We start from the raw sequence: 24,697 nt of genomic DNA, 5'->3' as shown, positions 1-24,697 counted from the left end.
AGATATTGCTTGGATTAATATATGCGTGATACATAATAGGTAGCCTCATTATTATTATCTAAAACCAAAATTGGGTCGGGTTCGGATCCTGCTCTGCAATAACCGAACCAATAAATTGTTTTCCAGACATATTTGGGACGAAACAACACAAATGCTTCTATTTATCACTACCAAATACAGAGCACATATATACTGCCGATCATAAAATCTATCCGTAAACTTCACCATCAAAAGTTTGAATCAACTTTTGTTAAATCAGTTATCGTCAGATCCTAGCAATGCAAGAGTCGGTTTAAATGGTTTGGTTCGGTTAAATTTTTGAATTACTTTGATTTTTTTCATATTTGATTCAGTTTAATCTTTCTTTATTTCGGTCAGACTCATATACACCGTGATACTTATTTCTATGATTATAAAATATACTTGTATATGTATTGAATTTTGACTCTTTAAAATCTAATCTCTCTTATTTTTTTGTTCGTTGTTATTCAATTGGTACAATAATATTTTTAAAAACCAATTAAAATTTTAATTTGACTATTTTAATTGGGTTTCAACAAAACCGACCATTTGAACACACACCCCTATTATCAGATATGGAGCAAAACCTAACAGAAAATACAGAAAGAAAGCTCTGATGGATCATTCATTGAGCAAAAACACACAAATAAACTACTTTATTCAATATTTCCGATAAAAAAAAAGTCCATAAAGCAAACTCAACTCTCAAAAGTTCAAAACAACTTCTGGTAAATCACTGACATTAGTTCTCCTCGCATCCGAGCAATGCAAGAACCAAATCCTCGTAGTGACGATGAGTGTCGTGCTTCACTGCCTTCTCAAGCGGCACGCTGTTACGGCTTTGGTACACTTCCTTGATCAACTTGAGGTCGACCTCTGCGCGAGTGGCCACGATGCGGGTCAGAGCAGTTTCTTCGGTTCCCATTTTGTTGAGAGAAAGCCTCACTACTTTCTCAAGGTACTTCTCAGGAGTGCAGATTAAACGAATGACTGCTCTCAGAGCAGCTAAGAAATCGTCCTTTGGGTCGGATTTCAGATCCTGAGATGAAGAAAGTTTTTGTGCATGAATTTGAACTCAAAATTTGAGTTAACTTGGGTGATATGAATTATTAATAAGAGACTACCTTGTTGATTGCATTGCCAAACTCATTTTTATACTGATTGAATGTGGCAAGGAGCTGAGGCTTGCTCCGGGTTGTCAGAACCCTGATTACCTCTTCATCACTGTAAGCCTTGTCAGAGATCTTGTCATGGAGCAATTTGGCCTCTGATTTTGCGAGGTGCATGTTCACCTCTGCACCTTCATACCGATATGCACTAATAAGTGGTACCAAAAGCTGATGTAGAAAGGTAACGTTCAATTGGTTACGAGAAAATCATGTCTTTTACAAAACACAATTGTTGCACAAGTGTAAATTTATATTACGTATTGGCTTTGAAAGATTAATTCAGCTTTTAATCAATTAAACTAATTGTAAGGGTGCCACAATTAACAAAGTAAACAAAACAATAGCAACTAAAATCCAATAAGTAACACTTCTTATAAGCAAACAAGTGCATTATATATAAAATGGGACACAACAACAATCAACCATGTTGTGGCGTGATCAAATTTGGATGGATGGTTACAGCACATTAGTCATGCAGTTTATTAAAAATTCACCATTAGAGCAATATCTAATGGTCCTGACCACACATGATTCGTATGACCACGTGTCATGCCATGTCGTTACCATACCAGTTTGCGTGCCGTGTTGTGCCAATTTTTCAAAGGATGATCATGTCACGCATGGTCACAGCATGTGACCAGCACACGTGCCATATCTGGTCACGGAATGACTATTTTTACATACCTATCAGATTAATTAATTGTTTACCTTGCGGAAGTCACCCTTGGTGTGAGCAGCCACATCCTCCTCAAGAGAACGCTTGAACTGCGTGTGGTACGCGCGCCTAACGATAAACAACTCCTCTGATGACCTCGCACATGCGATCTCGATAAGAACACGGTTCGCTGCGTGCCACTTGGTTGCCGCCTCGTTGGCCAAGATTGCATCTCTCTCGCTAGGCTCCAGTGTCCACAATAGCAGTAGTTTCTGTGCAGAGCAAAAGTCGAATCAGAAATGATAATTTTCATAGCACTAAAATCACTACTAAGATTAGCAAACTCAATTAATCTTTATATTGTATCAAATATTCCTCAAATTATGTTTATGTTATTTATAAAGTAAGCTGTTAAATTAATTGGGCCTTGGTTATCCATGTGTAGCCCAAAGAATCAATCTGGGCCTAAGGTGTACACAGCCCAAATAAGATGTAGAGAGAGAGAGAGAGAGAGAGAGAGAGAGAGAGAGAGAGACCTCAAAATCTCCATGGGTCTCATGAAGAAGAGATTCAAGTAGATCCTTGCCATAAGTTGCCTGATAAGCTTGGCGTATGGCCTTCCTTTGGGCCGCATTGCGGTGAGCAAGAACTGAGATTATCAAATTCTCATTTGTTCCCCACCCTGCAATCAATATATTTTAATTGTATATCATTTACTAATGTAAATCCTTGTATATATGAATTGCTCCTTGGACTAATGAACATATTTAATTTTGCACAGAAACAACTTCAAAACATATATCCTTACAATTCCACATAAATATTCTTATAAAGTGATTTTCTACCTATCTAAAAAAAGTTTTTTTTTTTTTTAGTGTAAAATTTGATTATCAAGTACATTTTCGTATGATGACAATGTTGAATGGTTCACATCAACTATTTAGACTTTGTAACTAGAGATATTGAACCAAAGTACGGACCAATGTGTGCTACGCATAATACCATAGCCTCACTATATTCAAATATATATAAAGAAAAATGACGTGTGTCTGTGATCTAATTTAATGTATGGAAATTGAGTGATTGTGTCAATCTGTTGGTGACTAAATTCTGCCACGAAAAAAAATAATATAAATAAATTATGCGTAATATTATGTTTTTTTTTATTGATATTATAATTAGAAAATAGCTAGCAAATAAAATAATATAAATAAATTGTAATATTATAATTAGAAAATACATGCCTAAAAAATAAATTTTATTATGTTTTTTTTTATTGATATTTTTATTATGTTCACCAACCGCAAACATCAACTGGGAGGAGCTAACAATTAAGCTCAAAGAATGCTCACCACCTGTTTTGATTAAATTATTAAATCTGCCATTTTTATTTAATAACTTTATCAAACCCCGGTCAATGGTTCTAATGCCCACTTACATATTTCAATGTCTACAAAGATCAATGCTTTAATCATCATGTGCAAAACACATTAACCAAAATGTTGATAAAATCTTAAGTAGATCAGTGATCATCTCAACTAGTTCTTTTCAACTGCCATCTCTTAACAGTCCTTGAGAAAATTATAACAATTTAAATCAAAGAAATGGATAGCAAATCAAAATTTGACCTTCAATCAATTTATCACTATAAACCGCAATTCAATGTCTAGGGGAGTACATATACTAAGAACAAATCAGATCGCCTTAGTACTGAAAGATCAATGCTTAAATGCTTAAATCATCACATACAAAAATCATTAACAAAATTTTTGATCAAATCTTAAATAGATCAGCGATCATCTCAACCAGCTCCTTTCAACTCTCATCTCTCGATCAACAAACCTTACAAAATTTTTAAGAAATTATGGATGAGAGATGAAAAATTGACCTTCGAATGCTTTGTGAAGCTGCTCGCAATCCTCTTGAGGAGAGGGGATCGAATGGGGAACAGTAAGAGTCGCCATTGTTTCTCGATCAAGGTCTTCGAAAATAGCAAGAGAAATCTGATCAAAAACAAAATGTAGTGGAGAAGGTGCGAAGGGAGGAATGGGATTTAAATAGGACAAGTACTGGACCGGACTAATTCTTATCCTCTGAGGTAACAGAATATTTTTATTTTTATTAAAACTGTTCGATAAGAATCCGCACGAATATAAAGAGCTCTTGCGCATTTCACCTAGGGCCGGATTTGTCCAGATTCATATCGAACGGTATTGATCTAAACAGATATATTCTGTTACCTCAGCGGATTTAGACTGGGAAGGAATGAGATTTAAGAGGAACAGAGATGGAGCCGACAGATTCATATCCTCTGAGGTAACAGAATATCTCTGTTTAGATCCAGACCATCTATTTGAATCTCGCACGAATATTAAAGAATCCCTATGCATTTAACCTCGGCCGGTTTGGTCCGGTTCTGATCGGACAGTCCCGTTCTAAACAGATATATTATATTACCTCAGAGTATTTAACTCGACAGGAATAGGATTTTAGACGACAATAATTCATTAACTCAGAGGTAACAGAATATTTCTCTTTATATATACACCGTCCGATAAGAAATCACACGAATATTTAAGGATCCCTTTGCATTTTATCTCAATCGAATTGGTCCAGATTCTAATCCGACGGCCTAGTCTATACATAAACGTTCTGTTACATCAGAGGGTTTAGACTCGGGAGGATTGGGATTTAAAAGGACAAGAGATGGAACCCACTGATTTGGAATACGTGGCGACGATTGATTGGATGAAGCTAAGGTGAACCACGTGGTTGGTGCATTGTTTTGTTTACTATCTCCACTCTGTACACGGGTCATGGGAAATACTAATGTGGTGATTTTGATTGAATGTTTTTTTCTTTCCTTAGTAATGAATTTGGTTTTGTTAAGAAAGTAATTATGGATAATTAATTAAATTATATAGTATCTTAGAAAAATTATTTTATTTTGGATCTTTTATGCTAGTCAGAAAATGTTGAGCCAATGTTTATTTTAATACTACAGTTGTAGATTTGTCTAAAAAAATATTTGTTAAGTTCTAATGAAATATCATACAGTTAAGTAAAATTTGAAAATACATAAATATTTCTTTACAACTCTAAAAGTTTATGTAACAAATTAATAATAAGTGTAAATATATTGTCTCACAGGATTAGACATGGCGACTCTTGTCCATCCATCACACATTTACAGTTGTTTTTACTCCTCAAACTCCAATAAAAAAATAACATTTATTATTTTCTATATTCAATGAAATTAACATGAATAAATATTTGTTGGTTCTAGATAAATCACTATTGTATTTAATAAATTAAATTCTTAAAATGATAAATTCAATGAAATATCATACAGATACAGTCAAGTAAATTTTTAAAATACATAACATTTGTTTACAATTCTAAACGTTTATGAAGTAAAAAAAATACGATTAGTCAATTAGATATTTGTACAGAAAAATATGAATATATTTCTCCTCTAAATTGAGGAGAGAGAGAGAGTATAATAAATTACATGCCCTCTGATTGTAATAAAAAAGGAAAAAAAAAATATAGAATCGTATGGTTGAAAGTATTGTTGATATGGCGTAGGTAAAAGCCTTGGAATTGTATAAAAAAATTTGGAGATTTTGTTGAAGGTTTTTATGTACTTTAACAGTAAAAAACAATTAATTTAGAGGATTTTGTGGGGCATTTTAAGATTTTCTTTTCTTTCAACTTTGACACTAATAATTATGCTTTTTTCTACTTTTTAAAAAGTAATGAAAGTCAAGATCCCATATCACATTTTTTTAGTAAAAAGATAATGATTGGAGTCTATTTGTGTCAAAAATCACTATTAATTTTAGAAAAAAAACAATCAAATATTTCCATTGAAAATTAAGGAAAAAATCATAAACTTTTATTATGATCACAAAAAGGTACATAGACAGCATAGTATGAAAGACATAAATTGGGATATCATTTGGAGATGTGAAACAATGCTCTGGTTTTAGAACAGATGTACATACGGACAGCCACGTGGTGGGGCAATTGAATAAAGGGTCGACGTGGTGACATACACTTAATCCACAAATGTATATTTTTAGGAAAGAAAGATAATGTTTTCCTTTCTCTCCCTTTCAATGCCATTAATTAGTAGATAATGCATCAACTTTTGAGGAAACAACCATATGCTAGGTAGGTTGTGGTGCATTATTAACATAATTATTTGTAGAGAAGGGTTCAAAATTGTCATCATTCATCTACTTTTTAAAATTCTAATAATTAAAAAATTGTAAAACTTAAAATGTCAAAATAAATAGTGTGATATGATTGATATTAATTTCTTTATATGTACATTAAAATATTATCATTTTATAATTTTCATTTTATATGAATTAATAAGTTGAAAAATCAATGTTCATAATTTACATTGGTATATTTTTGCAAGCGCTTGATACTAATCAAAACAAAATTAAAATTTCATAATTACGTGTGTATTGAAAAAATGATATAAATCACATGTAATAAGTTATCGTAGTTTTTAAAATGGAGGCATTTGAAGCCTCTTATTTTAATATTATTACAACATTATTTAAATTTTTAATTTTGTATATAAGTTTGACCTTTATTAATTATTCAGTTGAAAAACTGCTTCTCTCTTGCATTAATAATGCAATATCAATCTTTATTTTCTTAAAAGTTGGTTTATAAAATAAGAAATATTTTGTATGATTCCTTTATTTAGATCATCATCATATTTTTTTTTATAATTTTCAAAGTAGAGTTTTTTATGGTCCCACAATCATCTTAGTTATAAATATAAATTTTATAAGAATAATTCATAAAAAATGTGCAAATTAATAATAAAAAACAACTTGATCAACCCCATTTTGTCATTGTTAAATAATGTACTTTTAGTTCTTTCTTATTATTTATGTTCTTAAGGAAAAAAAAAGCTTGAGAGAGATGTTTTAGTTATGAAAGTAAAAATGAATAATAAATGATTATTAATATAAAGAACGTTAATGATAAAAAGGATATCTAAAGTCGTTGAGATAATAAGAAGTTTAATTGGAATGAATATTATCACTAATTAACTTAAGAAGTCTCTTAGGCTATCCGCTGAGTATTGGATTCAGGCTCTTTTGTCATTTGATCTGCTTTGAGATTCGTGCAAGTTTGATCCACAAGCAATCATGGACAAATATTGAAGTGGTTGCAAATATTTTAAAATTGATCAGACGACAGATGAGTTCATCGAAATCCAAGGAAGAAGTAAGCAAAAAGATATATTAAAAGAATTTATTTTATTTGTGAAGATAAAAATACTTATTAGTGTTAGTATCTTTGTGGATACTCTAATCGGTAATGGTGATATTTTTAGTTTGTAATTTATAATTTTATATTAACTTTCAACAATATTTATTTTTTATCTTTACAGATAAAATTATCAGTTCTAGCGAGTATTATTTTCAATGTTATTTTACCAGATAATTTGACCCCCAATACTCTAGAAATAAAAAAAAATAGCATCCTTAAATTCAAATTCAAAAGTTTTAACGGTTGAGTTATAATGATTTTATGATGAATTATCAATTACAAGGACCATTAAAATTTAAAATTTGATGAGTCGTTCATAACAAAATACATTCAAACTTTTCCTTTAAATTATTTTGTTACAGTACGAATTTAAGCAAAAAATATTACCAAAAAAAAAAAATCAGCAGAAGATGCTCTTAGCCTCCAAAGCCCAGAGTTCAAAATGAGAAAGTATAAAAAGAAAATAATCATAATACGACTCCGCTGGGGATCGAACCCAGAATCTCTGGTTCCGTAGACCAGCGCCTTATCCATTGGGCCACGGAGTCCTTGTTGATTACTTAATTTTTCATTAAATCTTTATATTTCTTTCTCTTTTCGAGTCGTTCAGGTTTGGTTTTGCTAATTGACATGAATTTGTAGAATTAAGCATGAATTTTTTTTTAATCGATTGCATTATGGTGAATGATTTATTTCTCTTTGTTCTCATTTGTAGGGATCATTGTATGGATAGAATTGCAGTAAAATTGAAAGTACCATTTCTGTGGTATTTTATTTCTTCATAAATTAACCAGGATACATGCATTTTATCCTGTTAATGCACAACCGTCTCAAAAAACAGCACTCACATATTTTTGCTGTTTTAATCAATGAATAAAATAAATAAATACCAAAATGAAAAACAACAAATGAATAGAATTAAAGAAAGTGAAGCAACTAGCTAGTGATTTTGTACTACTAGCTAATTCACTTTAAACAACAAATGAATTAATTAAGTAGCTTCATCATCAACTTTTTCTTCACACTTGACAAACCGTTTCCAGTACCAATGCCGGGCCCACACTGCATTCATCGACTCAAGTGGCACGCCTTTAGTTTCCGGCATGAAGAATGCAATGAACAATGTCATCACTACAATCCAACCGGCGTAATACGCAAAAATGCCGTATTTAAACTTGCAAAGCATAGAGAGGAAGAATTGGGTCTGAATGAAAGTACAGAAGAGCCCGACAGCAGCACTGATACCGTTACCAGCAGAACGAATCTCAACGGGGAAGATTTCGCTAGGGATGAGCCAGTTGAGTGGGCCCCACGATAGACCGAATCCGGCTGCGTGCCCGCATACTAGCACCACCACTGCCACCGAGTAACTGTGCGACATTTGTTTCGCACCGCTGCTTCCTAATTGTGCTCCCATAATCCATGCAATTCCAACCTTTATCAGACGATAAAATGTGAGGCAAATTATGTGAATTAATTTTTTTTTATTTTTTTTGTAAGACAACAAGACACTTGTATACATGATATTAATTAAATTACCAGTCTGTTTATTTGCTTAATATGGGTCAAAATCAGAGGATATAAAAAAAAAATAAAAGCCCATAAATGTTTAGTTTAAGTTTGGGTATATATATATATATAAAATTAAGCCCATTATTAAATATTACTGTTCATATTTAGACCCACAATTTTGATACAACCCAAAATGAAGCCCATGACTTCAAATTTAAAAATTATTAGCATGGATAAATTAAGGAGGTATCACAAACAATAAGGTTTGGAAAAATATATATTTTTATTTGACTCAGCTTGATTATTCAAAACAAAAAATATATATCAATTGCTGACCTGGCAGATGACCATGACAACCCCACCAATCATAAACAGAGGACGACGGCCCAACCGGTCAAGCATAACCGTCGAACATGACGTGGCAAGCAGGTTCACTGACCCCAAAATGACAGCACCAATGAGAGCGGCATTGCTTCCAAACCCGACCGTCCGGAACAAGATCGGTGCAAAGAAGGCCAACACGATCACTCCCGTTAACTGAAAAAACAGTGCCACGGCAACCGCCATCACAAGATGCGGCCGGTACTCCCTCATGAAAATCCTCCTAAACGCCCCTGCCTCGTTGTGTTTTGACTCCTCAACCGACTTGATCACGTCCTTTAGTTCACTGTCTGTGTCTGCATCTGGGCCCCGCACGTGCTGCAATGCTGATTTGGCAGCGTCTAGTTTGCCACGTAGAACCAGGCTGCTGGGTGTGTCGGTTATGAATATTGAACCGAAGACGATGAGTAGCGAAGGAGCAGCAGCGAGGCCGAGGGAGAGACGCCATCCCCATTTTTTGATGTGGTTCGCTTCAAAGTTTACCACGTTAGCTATGAGGTTACCGAGTGAGAGGAAGAATTGGAAACCGCTCGAGAAGGTGCCTCGCCACCGTGCCGGTGACACCTCAGCTAGATATACTGGAGTTGACTATTGTGTCAAGAAAACAAAACAAAAATTTATTTATTCATTGATTAACTAATTTGTTAGTTAGTTGAGCAAAGAAGAAAATCTTATGAGGAAGATTGACAAGATTTAAAATTATAAATAAGCTAACTACATACTTTATGGTATTTACATAAACAAACTGATATACTGATACAATCTTAGGCACTGAAATTTTCTCTTTGTAAAAAACTAAGAATGCATCAAAAGTAACAAAACAGACAAATTTATGCAGAAATTGTTGATTTTAAAAAAATGATAATGTTCTTCATGAGTATAAAAATAAGCTAACAACACATTTGATGGAATTTTCATAAACAAACTGATACACTGATACAATCTAAGGCACTAATATTTAATTTCTCTCTGTAAAAATGTATCAAAAAAGTGAAACAAACACAAATTTATGCAGAAATTGTTGATTTAAAAAAAATGTTGATGTTCTTCATGAGTTTAATTATACCTGGTTAGTGAAACCGACACCGAAACCCATAAACATACGTCCGATAATGAGCATGGCGAGATTGACAGCTGCGGCATTGAGAACAGCACCAATGAAGAAGAACATCCCACCAAGCAACATAATCGCCTTTCGGCCTATTTTCTTGCTGAGTTTGCTCGCCACAAGAGAGGCGAACAAGCCGGCAATGTATAGAGACGATGTGAATGCTGTTAGACTTTGGCTGTCATACAAACAGTACACGCTTGTTTGCGGCCCGTGCATGATCATTTTTCGAAGGGCACTCGGGAAGAATTTCTCTATGAAGGAGAGCATAGATGAAACACCTCCTGTAAAAGTAGATTAGATTGTGAAGAAGGGAATTCATTAGTAATTAATTTTTGTTATGATTAGTAAAGAATGAGGCAATATAGCATAGATTGGTCCGTGCTATGAATTAATATCTTTGTTTTCAAAGTCTTAACGGTTGATTTGAACGATTTAAGATAATCACAATGTGAAAATGTACTGGTAAATCAGATTTTATATTTTTCAAATACATTACCATGCTAGAACATTCAACAAGTAGTGATAAGAAAATGTAAAATGTAATTTGCATGTACATTTTCATATGAATATCATGTTAAACGGTTCAGATCGACTGATTGAATTTTAAAAACAAAAAAATTAATTGATAGGACGAACCAATCTACATTATACATGTATAATATCATAGCCTCACTAATTAGGAAATTTATTTATATATTTATGGATATATATATGCTGACCTGAAATTCCAATATCATAACCAAATATGAGACCACCTGAGGCAGCCATGATACAAGTGAGTATGACAGAGAAAGTAAGAGATCCACCATAGTCGGTTGTGGGCCCATTTGTCAGATGAATCCCTTCCATACCCATCTCTCTTTCTCTTCACTAATTAACACAGAGATTGATATATCAGAGAGAAAGAGAAAGAAGAGAGAGAGAGAGAGTGTTGTGGATGAGAGAAGATCAACTAAAATGCCAAGTATATATAGAGCATTGAGAAGAAGTTATTAATTAAATTAAATACAGTAAGTAATTAATAATTTCTTTTATAATTTGTCAATCAAATTCAAGGAATCAAATTAAAGAACAGCAAACGTAGAGGTGATGAAATGATTAAATTAATTTAATTTTAAAGGAATCAAAATTATTTTAAATAAAATAGCTAGCTAATTGATAGAACGATAGTTCAATTTAGTTAGTTCAGTTAGTTTAAAATTATGGTAATTTGATTTTTTCTGTTTACAATTCAATTTGACAATTAAATATCACTAATAATAAAATGTAATATACTATTGTACGCAATAGTACAGAAATTATCAAATAATCAAATTAATTAGAACTTATATTATTGGTATATCATGAGTTGGATTTTTTAGTAGTAATTTGGCTTAACCGAATTAATCCAATTAAAATTAAATATATTAATTTGATTCGGTTATACCAATGCACTGTGGAGAAGTCTGGGGCTTATTGGTTAGATAAATATTTATTAGATAAAATAAAATAATTCGAATAATTTGTCATTGATTAATTAAAATAATTCATTAGATAAATATTTATCATTTCCTGTTTGCGCTTATTGGTTCCTCTCTTTTCTTAAAAAAAGAAATAGTTTTCTTCCTTTCTTTTAAATTAAATTGAGAAGTCATGGGGCTCTGACTCCAAACAATTTGACTCAAGAAAATTAATATTAAAATAACATGCTTTATTTCTTGAGAATATCCGAAAGAGATTTATTAATTGAGATAACTTGACAAAAAAAAATTGTACACAATGAGGTGGACAATTGTGAATAGTGACCAGGCGTTACTACCAATAATTCTGATTTAATATAATATAATAGGGTTTTTAGTTTTTAAGTAAGAAAATTAAGTAGTTAAAATAAAATCTAGAGGGACTTTATTCTTAAGTAAATAATACTTATTAGCAATACTAAATGTAACAATAATAACTATTAATACTAAGTAACAATAATAAATTTTACATTGACTGTTTATTTACATATTCAGTAATTATTTATTATTTAAATTACTCAATTCCTTCAACAAAAATTTCCTGTTTAATTATTTTTACATGAATAATATATGTGATAGTTTTTCTAATGCTATTGAAAAGTAAAATCGGATATTTTGAGGTCTCCTTGAGCGTCTTGTCAGCATATTGAAATATTAAACCCAAAAGTCATTTATACTCTTTGGGCCTAACGCCGAATAAATTACTTCTAATAATATTAATTGCATATATATTATATTTAATTATTTTAAAGCTAGAAATGTTCTTTCTTTTTGAAATTATCATATTTGTTATTGAAACAAACTACTGAACAGTGAAAGCTTAATATCTCATGATTTGCACAATTAAAATAATAATTAATTCCTTAATATGGTCCAATAGAAACCCCTCTTTCAAAAAAAGACCAGCACATAATATAATATAACAAGTTAGATTAAAATATAATAACAGCACATAAAATCTAAGTGAAATATATAATTTTTTTTTTATTAAACTGGAACAGGATTTCTTCAGTTCTATCCCTTCATAAAGTTATATTCGCTTTTAATTAGACAATATACTCTTAAGCAAATTATGTGCTTATTAAAAAAGTACCAAATTTTCATGGAAAAGATCGGTAAGGATATTAGCAATGCTCATTTGACTTGATGCAGCGCATAAATAATATAGTTAAAATGAGAAGGTATTTGACTAGTATGCTGTATTAAGGGATCCAGCTCCTGCGCGCCAGGTACCGCAGAGGATCCTCCTCACTTTACGGTTTGAGATTTAATCTCAGATGGTTTGAGATTTGAGCTTGTGTAGGGGGGCGGTATTATTGAGCTTTGAGATTTGTGACAAGTTAAAAAGAACGGTCCAAATTCACTAATGGTAAAAGATTCTCTTTTCAGATAATGGAGAGGATGTGATTCGCTGTATTAAGTCAAACGAACACTGTTAATATCTTTAAGACAAATTTAAGAGAGGTTCACTCGTCATTATTCCAATTAAGTGTAACATAAAAATTTGAACCTACCTTCTTTGTATTAATATGTGCTAAAGGCCTGAAGTACTGGCATCAGCTAATATAAAAAAAAAAAAAAAAAAAATCAAAAACTGTTCTTTCTTCTTAATTAATTTTCAATATATCCCTCTGTTTCATTCTTTTTTTTTCCCTTTTTTTGATTTTTTTTTATGTATTAATATGTGCTAAAGGCTTGACACAAAGACTCACATATTTGTAAAAGGTAAATTTACAAGGATACACAAACAAGCATGTAACGAATTTACAAAAATCTAATATGTCAAAACAAGACATGCTTAATTAATTACTAGTAAGCAGTTGTTTCCAATTAACAAGAAAAACAAAAAAAATCAAGCTGATTCATCAACTACTTGATTCTTTTCCCTGACAAACCGACCCCAGTACCAGTGACTAGCCCAAACCGTGTTCATTGATTCCAACGGAACACCCTTCGTTTCCGGCATGAAAAGAGCAATGAAGGTGGTCATGATCACGATCCAACCAGCGTAATACGCAAACGTGGCGTATTTAAATGTGCACAACATGGCAAGGAAAGTTTGAGTCTGTATGAAAGTGCACCCGAGACTGATAGCGGATGTAATGCCATTACCAGCGGATCGAATCTCCACGGGAAAAATTTCACCCGGTATTACCCAGTTTAGTGGGCCCCATGAGATACCGAAACCTGCAGCGTGGCCACACACTAGCACCAATACCGCTACGGCGTATCCATGAGACATCGCGGCCTCACCGCTCTTCCCAATTTGTGCTCCCATAATCCATGCTATAGCAACCTTCAGAATTAATTAGAGAATATTATGAGCAAATTATTTTTTTTTTCTTTCATTTTTGTTCCTCTTTTGAGTTCCATAGTTCTATCACTTCATGTATAAAACATATGTTCGAAATTTACAAAGAGTGAGGCTATGGTACTATGTATAGCGTATATCAGTTCATACTGTGATTTCATATGTTCGTTTTTAATATTTAAACGGTCAATCAGAACCGTTAAATATGATTTTTATATAAAATATACTTGGAGACTAAATTTTAAATTTTTAAAAACTTTTTTACTATTTTTTAAATAGGTCAATAACTAATTTTAAATGGTCCTGAATCTTTATCAATGACTTCCTTAAAATGGTGTTGAAATACAAATAAGTAGCCGTAGAACCCATTTTGTTAAAAAAAGAAAAATAGAGATTTGGGCTAATAAAAGCCCATGAGTATTCTTTAGAAAATGGCTGTTCTCAAATAAGAGCCCGAGAGATTAGCTCTTAAATAAAGCCCATTGCTGTTATCTGTTAACCCATTTAGAACCACTATTTATCATCAATTCTCCACAATCTAATTATATGTATCATCCAAAATTTAAAATAATATTTTGTTAATTAACTGCTGACCTGGCAGAAAAGCATGACAACCCCACCGATGAAGAACAGTGGCCGGCGACCCAACCGGTCGATGGTGAATGTCGACAACGAAATGGACCCAAGGTTTACTGCCCCCAAAATAACAGCACCGATCAATGCACCGTCGCTCCCGAACCCGACCGTCCTAAACAACAATGGTGAGAAGAATGCGATCACGATCACACCTGTTAGCTGAAAGAACAACGCCACTGCAACCGACATGACCAGGTGTGGTCGGTACTCCCTCCTTAAGATCCTTCGGTATGCCTCCTCCTCGTTCTTCTTCGAGTCCTCCACCGACCTGACGACATTCATCATTTCATAGAATGGATTTAACTTAAATTGCATTTACAGTAATTAATTGTGGGTAATTAAGTAAGAGTGAGGCTATGGTACTATATATGTATAGTGCAGATTCGTCCGTACTACAGATTAATATTTTTTTTTCCAAAGTACAAATAGTCAACCTAAACTTTTCAATGTGATTTTCACATAAAAATGTACTTGTATTTTTATTTTTATATTTTTGTTTACTTTTTTAGAAAGCTAGGTGACACTACTTTTACATAGTAAACATAATTTTTGATCAAGTTATGATTTTCTACCTATTTATAACTTTTCTACATATTTATGCACTATGTATAGTACTAGCTACTAGCTAGTGCTTTAGCCTCACTCATTAGCTAATATAACAAGTACCAAGTTAATTAAACATTAGTGAAAAGGAAAATGGAAGTACCTGATGACATCCTTGAGCTCAGCATCAACGTCAGCATCCGGGCCCCTTACACGGCGAAGCGCCACTCTAGCAGCATCGAGCTTACCACGTACGACAAGACTACTAGGGCTGTCAGTGATGCAGAATGCACCAATTACAATGATGAAGGCCGGGGCAGCTGCGAGGCCAAGAGAGAGGCGCCAACCCCAGCGCTCGATGTGGTTAGTGCCATAGTTGGTGAGGTTAGCTGCAAGGTTGCCGACTGCAAGGAAGAATTGGAAGCCGCTTGTGAAGGCGCCGCGCCACCGCGGCGGTGCTATCTCTGCTAGGTAAACTGGGGTGGCCTTCATGTGTTGTCAATTAATTGAATGAAATAAAAATATATAGTTAGTAATTTTGTGGGTTTATATTTTCCACAAAAATGATATACATATGAGCAAGAAAATTAGAAAAATGACATGCATGAGAGATAGCTGAAACTAACTTTCAATTAATGCGAAATCAAAGAATATAGTTAGTAATTTTGGGTTAATATTTCAACAAATTAAAATGATATATCACATATTAGAAAGCAAATGATTTGAGAAAGTATTAGCATATGATTTTTTTTTTTTTAAAAACTTGTAAATGAAAATATTGCTTGGAATCATATAAAAATGGAAGATTGAAGACGTCAATATAACCAGATTATAACCCAAATGTCATGTAATCAAAGAATGCCGAAATTTTTAAAAATATCATTTTTCCAAAAATGATAAACCAAAAGACCACGATTCAGTGAAATATCGAAAAATCGCATGGCCGTATCTAGAAAATGCGGCCACTTTTTTGGTGGCCGCATCTAGGAGTTGCGGCCACATTTTTTTTTTTTTTGCCTTCTCATGCAGCAGTTCAACCTGAAGAAAAAAAAAGGTGGCCGCATTTAGGGGATGCGGCCCGAAAAAAGGTGGCCGCACCTAAGAGATGCGACCATGCGATTTTTCGAGATTCCACAACATCGTGGTCTTTTGGTTTATCATTTTCGAGAAAATGGTATTTTTAAAAATTTCGGCAAAGAATGTGCATGTAATTTTGTGTTAGTTTTTCATCAAAAATGATGAAAATGATATAAGAGAGACATTTAATTTGCATGCCTAACAACCTTCACTACTACAAAAATGGTCATTGTACACGGATTTGACAATTTTATATAAAAACCGTGTAGAAATTGTAATTTTTTGGGTGCCTGAAATATCTGTGGTATCTCTACACGGATATTTATTAAAAAATAAGTGTAGAAAGCCGTGAGAGAGCTACACGAATGTTTATTAGGAAATGTACACGGTTTATTGTTTAAATAACAGTGTAGAAAGCCTTAAGAGAGCTACACGGATATTTAATTAACGAGCCGTGAAGAAAGGTAGGAATTGTACACGGATGTTTGTTTAAATAACAATGTAGAAAACCTTGAGAGAGCTACACGGACGTAATAAAGAGCCGTGTAGAAATGTTATTTTAGGGTTTTTGTTATATAAAAAACCTTTTCCTTCCAATGTCGTTTTGATTAATTAATACTTTCTCTCTGTTGGTCTGATTTCTGCGCACAAGGAGGCCGGATCTGAGATCTTTGAAGTTAATTTGTATTTCTCCTCTCTATCTCGCTAAAGTTAGAAATAAATATATAATTTGTTAGGGTGCTAAATTCTTATATTTACAGGTTATTTTTCAATTATAGCTTAGGTTAATCAATTATCATGATTTAATTTGTGCTAAATTCTTATATCTGCAGGTTATTTGAATTCTCATCTTGGCACAACCGCACAAGGAACAAATTGATTTTTCAAGTGCCGAATTCTTATCTCGGCACAAGGAGCAAATTGATTTTTCAATAGAGTGCCGAATTCTCATCTCGGCACAAGGAACAAATTGATTCTCCGGCCAGCCGGCCTAGTGTAGCCCTCTGATGTGTTGTAAACTTTTGAAAGGGAAACCATAGTGTCAACCATCGGATCATGTATATATAGTGTCGATCTGCCTGTCTGGTAGGTCTTGATGCACCATTTTTGTTCTAATGTAAAGGATCTTGGTTCAGAATTATTCAATTTTTGTCTTTGAACTTTGCTATCTTAGACTTTGATTCAGTCAGCTTCTGATCACTTTCGTCAGTCAACGTCTGATTGTTTGTTTAACATGCATAAATTACATGTCAGTAAAAATCAAAATCTAACTGTAAATAAGGGCGGAATAAAGAGTGCCGAATTCTCATCTCGGCACAAGGAACAAATTGATTTTTCAATAGAGTGCCGAATTCTCATTTCGGCACAAGGAACGAATTGATTTAAAAACTTGAGAATTTCCAACATACTATTTCGGCACAACAAAATAAAATAATTTTTGTGCCGATTTAGCATCTCGGATATTTAACTAAATTCCATGTACAAAGAAAATAAACTGGAGATCACTAGCCAAAAAAAAAAATTTCTATACGGATATTAATTAACTGAAGTCCGTGTAGCTCGGTTATATGGAGAGCGACACTGTCAATCAATCGTACACGGCTGTTTATATAATAATCCGTGTAGCTCTCTTATAATCGCACACGGATAAATATCCGTGTGTATTTATTCAAGGATTTCTACGTGAGGGTACATGGCAGGAAATCCGTGTAGCTCCTCTATCTATGTCCGTGTGCAATCTCTTTTTTTGTAGTAGTGCTTGGAAAGCAAAATGAATGAGAGGTAGCTGCAACTAATTACTTTCAAATCACCTAATATGATATATATATTTTTTTTCTAGCTTGTGCATGCCTTTATATATTCTTTATCTAATTTTGGAAATTAGTATATTGTGTGATTAATTAATAATTGTTCTCACCTATTCTTTGACCAAATTGAACATACTTAATTTGAAATCTCTGTAGTTTTAATGAGAAATCACTTCACAATGATTTTACAAAAAAATAATAAAATAAAAAATAAATTGAAAGGTATGTTTACTGGTATGTCTTTTTATGGTGAAGCATCAATTAATGATCATTAATTTTAAATCGAGCTTGATGTACACTAACATATACACAAAGCTGATCATTAAATTGTCAAAACAAATAATTTTCAAAGATCTCTCAAATTTTATTGATCTAAAGTTGACTTTGATCATATATGTCTCCATGACTGAGCCAAAATTTATATATAATGTAATTAATTAAGACTTATAACAGCTAGCTATCGTCATCAAGTAATTAATTAAGACTTCACAAGATTTAGCTATAACCATTAACCAGATTTGTTTTTTGAGTCCGGGCAGTGGTTAACCGGAAATTTGTATCAAATCCTGTTATTAGATAACCGGATTGGGTATTTTTCGAATTCCATTGCAAAACAAGGTATATTCCGTAATTTGTTATTTGATTTGGATATTTATAAAAATTTCGGCTCATAAGTCATAAGACCGACTGTATTTAATTAATTACAAAAGTATATATATAATTTGACACCATAAGTGACTAGCATGTCTATGGAAGTATTATTTTTATGTTTAATTAAAATCACTTGGTCTACATGCCAGATTATAACCCAAATTAAGGTCATGCAATCAAAGAATTTGTATGTGATTTTAGGTTAATTATTTTTCATCAAAAGTGTTGAAAATGATATAATAGCCTAACAACCTAGGAAAGCAAAATGATATGAGAGGTAGCTCAGTAGCTGCAACTACCCTTCCAACCACCCAAGATAATTTTTTACTTTTATATATGTTGTGTGAATATTCTTTTCTTTATCTAATTTTTGAAAGTAACATACTAATTATGTGTTGAATTAATAAACGTTATATTCAGATACTTATCAATTCAATTTCATGAATTGAATTAATTAAAAAAGAGTACATAGTACACTAAGGAAAGAAAAAGCAATTAAAAGTTTTAAAAAAATCATGTAAAATGGGAAAAAAATTGAGAAAAAAAAATGATTTTACACCTTACACATTGCAACTATATAAAATTGTGAAATTGAACCAATCTAATTGGACATCTCTGTATAATTTTTCATGAGAAATTTTTTCTTTTTTGTCAATCTTAACTATAAATTTTCAAAAAAAGAAGATAGAAATTTAATATTTTTAAAATAGCATTACAAACATGTTATTAAACATATAAATATAAATACCCCACTTACCCTTCAAACTTCATTTATTTATGTATTGTTGGTGATGCACCAAACAGGGGCAGATGAAATGCTATAAATACTATAAAATTGATTTCATTCATAGTATAAAAATTATATATAGTTTCATTCACACTTATTTTTTAATTTGAAAGTTTGACTCCACCTCTAACACCGAATCTCTTGTTATTTTCTAATTGTTAAAATTTCTAGTCACTTGATGCACAGTGAAATATGCACCAAATATCATCATATTATTAACATATCATATACCTATAACGTTGAATTTCAAATTAAATATATATTTTTTAAATTATTAAAATAGTCAAAATAAAAATTGTCTTAAAATTCCTCAATTGCTCTAAAGTTGACTTAATTTGATCTTTATCCATAAATATCTACATGGAAAAAGCGACTGTATTAATTTAATAGATAAAAAAAAAAAAAAAGAATTTGACACTATAATAGCGACTTACATGTCACATTAAAGAACCCAAATTTCTATGGAACTAAATATTTTAAGTTCAATTAAAATGACTTGGTCTACTATGTGACATGCATTAATTTTCATACCATATATGTACCACTTGTTGAGGATCATACGACTTTGTTGATATATTTTTTTGTCTTCTAAGCTTGACTTTTCAACACCAATATTTATTTCTTTCATATATTAATAAAATTTACGATTTTTTATTTATTGTGTACAAATATCAATATAATAATATATTATTTTACTTACAAAATAACAAATTTTCTGAATTGTAATGCATAATTTTCTTATACGTACGAAATATGAATCTCGCTGAATTTTTTTTTCCAAAAGATGTTTTTATTTCTATACTTTTCTCAGAAAAAATATACTTAATGTTCAAAATATGCTTTTATTTCTATATATTTTTTTAGAAAAAATAGGAGCATTTAAATTTGGTAAAAAAAAAAAATTCTATGGAAAGTAAGAAAGTATATATGAAGTCTAATTTGTTAATTTCTTCCTACAATGTTAAATTTGATTTGCAACCCAAAAAGTACCCACACATAAAAGCCCACCACTTTAACTGAGTAAATTAATTAATATTGAATGGAGCTAAAATTGAGTTAATTGCAGAGAATGAATTATATATTGCTTTAATTATCCATGATTGATGGAAACATTAAAAAGCAAAGTACCCAAACCTCCGCAAGAAGTCAACTCCTTATTTCCAGATCTCCTTTGTTTTTATTCATGATTCATGAATTTAATAATATACACATTTCTCATGTAATAGTGAATTTAATGTGTAGATGTGACAGTGTGATTAACCAACCAAGACCAGCCCACATGAAATAAAACCACAAGGAAATGTTTGACATCTCCAATTTTATCACTAGACATATATATAGTGAGTACTGAGTAGTGATATTCTACCCCTGGATATCTAAAAAAAAGTTTTTTTTTTTAATTTACAATTTAATCAACAATTATATTTTGAAAAGGAGATCATGTTAAACTGTTCAGATTGACCGTTTGAATATTGAAAACGAAAATATTAATTCAGAATACAGACCAATCCACACTTCATTAATACTCTAATATTGTGATAGTTGCTTTCATGCCAAAGAAATTTAACTATTCAAATACAAATCAAGATTAAATTAGCATGTATGTTACCTGATTAGTGAAGCCGACACCGAAGCCGAGAAGCATACGACCGATGATAAGCATGGCGATATTGACGGCGCTGGCATTGATAGCAGCGCCAGCAAAGAACATGGCGCCGCCTAGCAACATGATAGCTTGTCGACCGATTGCTTTGGTGACCTTACCGGCAAACAGAGAAGCTAGTAGGCCGGCAATGTAGAGTGATGACGTGAAAGCCGTCAACGACTGGCTGTCGTACATGCAGTACTCGTTGCTTGTCCCCTTCTCGATCATTTTACGGAGCACACCGGGGAAGAACCTTTTTAAGAATGATTCCATGGATGATACTCCTCCTGTTATTGTTAATTAATTAATTTAAGTTAATATGTATGTTTCTGATTTAAGATTTCTTATGAAATAGATGCTCAAAATATAAGAAAAATTAAGCTAATTTAAAATCAAAGAGAAGACCATTTGCCTTAAAATTTCCAGAGCTTCATTCTTTTGATTTTTTCAGTTTCAATTAACAACTTGGGATTATTTTTGAGTGTCAAAAAATACTAACAAAATTTAGAAGCAAACTAAGGTAGCTGTAGCTATATATTCTGACCTGAAATTCCGATATCATAGCCGAAAATGAGACCGCCAGAGGCCGCCATGACACAAGTGAGTATGACGGGGAACGTAAGAGATGCACCGTAGTCAGCTGTAGGCCCGTTGGCCACGGCAAATCCTTCCATCCCCATTTTTACCTACCACACACTCTTCACTCTTCAGTACACTTCAGAGAGAAAAGAGAGAGAGAGAGAGGGGGAAGAGAAAGAGAGATGGAGAGATGGAGAAGGAAAGATGTGAGCTGTGGGTGTGAGAGATAGATGAGCTAAAAAGGGCAATAAATAGAAAGTAGAATAGATCCATGAGAAATGATTTAAAGTGAGAGTAACGCACTTGATTTTTGACCCAGTTCCGTTCCGTTTCGGCTCGTGCGAAACACTTGCGGTATTGGGATTCGGATCCTCTGCATTACCTTACCGTTTGAGTTTGAATCCGGACCATCCAATCATAATTTAGACTAATTCGACTAAGTTTTTAATGCACGATATATCTTTAAATTTTGTGTCAATATATAACGAATACATTATATTCAAACTCAAACGGTATCATACTTACTTTTGATTCACTTAGAATCATCTACATTTAGAGGCTAAGCACTCCTTCTAAATTGAAAATTTTCAATTTTATCCTTCTAATTTTTTTAATTTTTATGGTAAACTATTATATTAACCTCTCTCATAAAATAAAATTATAAAATACTTATTTATTCAACTCTCTTATTTTAATTTTTTAGTTTTATTCATATCTGAATTACCTCTCTGTCCAAATTTGAATTTTGACCGTTAAATCAAAATCCAGACTAATATAACGGTTATAACCCAAACGAAACCTCTTTAAAATTTGTGCTGATATATAATGAACGGATCTGATTCAAACTGAAACGATATGTTACCTTATGTGATATGAATTCCAGGTTTTGAGGGGGTGAGATACCTATCTTTGTCATGTAGTGGCTTTTATTTATAGAATTTTAGGATTTCTTTCTCTTTCATTTTTTTTTTATTATTAAAAAACATATTGTAAGTTACAAGTATACGGATAGTTCAGATCAGTGAAGCAATCTTGAGCGACGGATTTGAATCAAACGGTCTCGATCCAAAACTCAAAGATTGGATTACTTTAGAGGATCCGGACCCGTCTATTTCCACGGTCCTAACTTTGTCTTTGTCTCTGTCTTATAATTCATCCAAAAACAATTAATGTTTCTAATTTTCTTCAATATATTGTCTACATTTCGATCACTATTTCAAAAAAATTATCTCTGAATAATTATTTTTAAGTATTGTAACATGTAGAAATGCTGCATCAAAATAACGAGCAGACCTAGAAATTTTACATGGAGACTTCAAATTCAAATCTAAAAAATTACAAAATAAATTTTAACTACAAAGTACATATTTGAAATCAAAGAAATAATTAATATCCATAACTTGACTGTAGATTCGCTTAGGAGTGTTCAAACGATCGATCCAGTTGAAACCAAAATAAAATAGGCAAAACAATTTTAAAAAAAAAAATCAAACAGAACTAACTGAATTAAAATACTAAATCAAATAACAACTAAACTATTTAAATCGAATTAAATTTTAGTTTGTTCGGTTGAACATAATAAGAAAGATTAAATTTCAAAGAGTCAAAACTTAATACATACAGCAATACATTAATAATTTTATAGAAATAAATATTCAAATATGTAGATAACTTTAAATATCCAAATTAAAATAGAAGGAAGGAAAAGTTCAATGAACCAAATAAAATATCAATCATACTTGAACTATTGTAGTTCGGTTAGTTCGGTTTAGTTAATTTTAAAAAATCTAAACTAAACCGGTCTATTTTTTAATTAGATTGAAAACCAAACAAACCAAACCGTTTGAACACCCAGAAGAACTATTTTAAATTAAAACTAGTTGAGTGTTTAAGTGAAGGAGAGCTGATTGATAGATATTTATATGGTCAACACTTGTGAAATTCAAATTTGTTAGACTAATAATAATTTATTTTTGCATCCAGTGTAGTGGTACCAGGCTGTTCTATCTACCACTCCATCTACTACATCATTTATTATCCATATAGTGACCTTGCAATTAATTATTTGAGATGTGTTAATTAGACAATTCCATTTACAGAGGAGGTTGGTATTTTATATATAATTGACTTCTCCATTTTAAATGTGCACTGGATACCTCCATTCCATCCCAACATTGTACACTTGCAATGTTACATATGAACTCTGAATTCGTATGTACCTGACTGAACCTGACCGAAACAGACGGCCCAGATTTATTCCCAGTCCTGATTTTTAAATTTGCACGAATCTCAAAGCACAAATAATACCGCCTTCTACGCCATCCGGAGTAATCATTGGCTGAGAGTAAATCTGAACCGTCCATTTCGATCAAGTTCAGTCAGGTACCTAGGAGGATATATATAATCCATGAACTCCATATTCTTTGCAAAGTTAATTAAATTCCATAATAGGATACCACACAAATTTTTATGATCTTGTTTTTCCAAAAAAAAAAAAAAATACAAAATAATTGATGATGATATAAATTTTAATTATGATAACTTGTGTTATCTAGAAAGTAAGGAACTTTAGTGCTTTATCTTTTTGGTAGTGCGCTGCTTGTTTCTTTGATATTTCATGCAAATTTGTTTCCTTGGTAAAAATATGAAAGTGAAGTTTGCATAAATATGATCATAATACAATTTGAGAAGCAACACAAAGTAGCTTTTACAATGTCTGATGTGGGATCCATCAGAGCCCTGCATAATTGGAATAGTGCTCATTAATTATGGGGGAATTTCATATATGCCCCTCAAAAATCTCAAAATTACATATATCCCACTGTAAAATTCATAATATCATATTTAGCCCTCTAGCTACATTTAAAAAACTCAATAATTTACCCAATTTAAATTTACAAAGTTTACATTTTATCTATTATTAAAAATAATAAGGGGAATTTCATCTATACCCCTCCAAAATCCATAGTATAATATTTACTTCTCTAAACTTCGAAAACTAACAAATGTAA

General features: G+C 32.1%; 3 protein-coding genes and 1 non-coding gene across 4 annotated transcripts; all 4 read right to left on the bottom strand.

The window, feature by feature from the left end:
* Positions 1 to 649: 649 nt before the first annotated feature.
* Positions 650 to 3,897, bottom strand: LOC144560164 (annexin Gh1-like). The gene is made up of 5 exons (XM_078309346.1): positions 3,734 to 3,897; positions 2,382 to 2,527; positions 1,899 to 2,117; positions 1,146 to 1,358; positions 650 to 1,060 (listed from the first exon to the last, which is right to left on the bottom strand). Exons 1-5 carry the CDS (start codon positions 3,807 to 3,809, stop codon positions 764 to 766), a joined length of 951 nt encoding a protein of 316 aa, XP_078165472.1. The 5' UTR covers positions 3,810 to 3,897; the 3' UTR covers positions 650 to 763.
* Positions 3,898 to 7,621: 3,724 nt separating this feature from the next.
* Positions 7,622 to 7,694, bottom strand: TRNAR-ACG (transfer RNA arginine (anticodon ACG)). Its single transcript has one exon. It is a non-coding gene; the product is annotated as a tRNA-Arg (tRNA).
* Positions 7,695 to 8,137: 443 nt separating this feature from the next.
* On the bottom strand, positions 8,138 to 11,005 carry LOC144560195 (sugar transport protein MST1-like). Its single transcript, XM_078309372.1, has 4 exons — positions 10,870 to 11,005; positions 10,106 to 10,431; positions 8,995 to 9,627; positions 8,138 to 8,581 (listed from the first exon to the last, which is right to left on the bottom strand). Exons 1-4 carry the CDS (start codon positions 11,003 to 11,005, stop codon positions 8,138 to 8,140), a joined length of 1,539 nt encoding a protein of 512 aa, XP_078165498.1.
* A 2,384-nt stretch (positions 11,006 to 13,389) lies between these two features.
* Positions 13,390 to 21,901, bottom strand: LOC144560163 (sugar transport protein MST1-like). Its single transcript, XM_078309345.1, has 5 exons — positions 21,652 to 21,901; positions 21,072 to 21,394; positions 15,303 to 15,625; positions 14,555 to 14,864; positions 13,390 to 13,945 (listed from the first exon to the last, which is right to left on the bottom strand). The coding sequence occupies exons 1-5, from the start codon at positions 21,785 to 21,787 to the stop codon at positions 13,502 to 13,504; spliced, it is 1,536 nt and encodes a 511-aa protein (XP_078165471.1). The 5' UTR covers positions 21,788 to 21,901; the 3' UTR covers positions 13,390 to 13,501.
* Positions 21,902 to 24,697: the final 2,796 nt, after the last annotated feature.

This window comes from Carex rostrata, chromosome 10, assembly GCF_964058835.1.
Source record: "Carex rostrata chromosome 10, lpCarRost1.2, whole genome shotgun sequence".
NCBI lineage: Eukaryota > Viridiplantae > Streptophyta > Magnoliopsida > Poales > Cyperaceae > Carex > Carex rostrata.
This window is presented reverse-complemented; position numbering and strand designations above follow the sequence as displayed.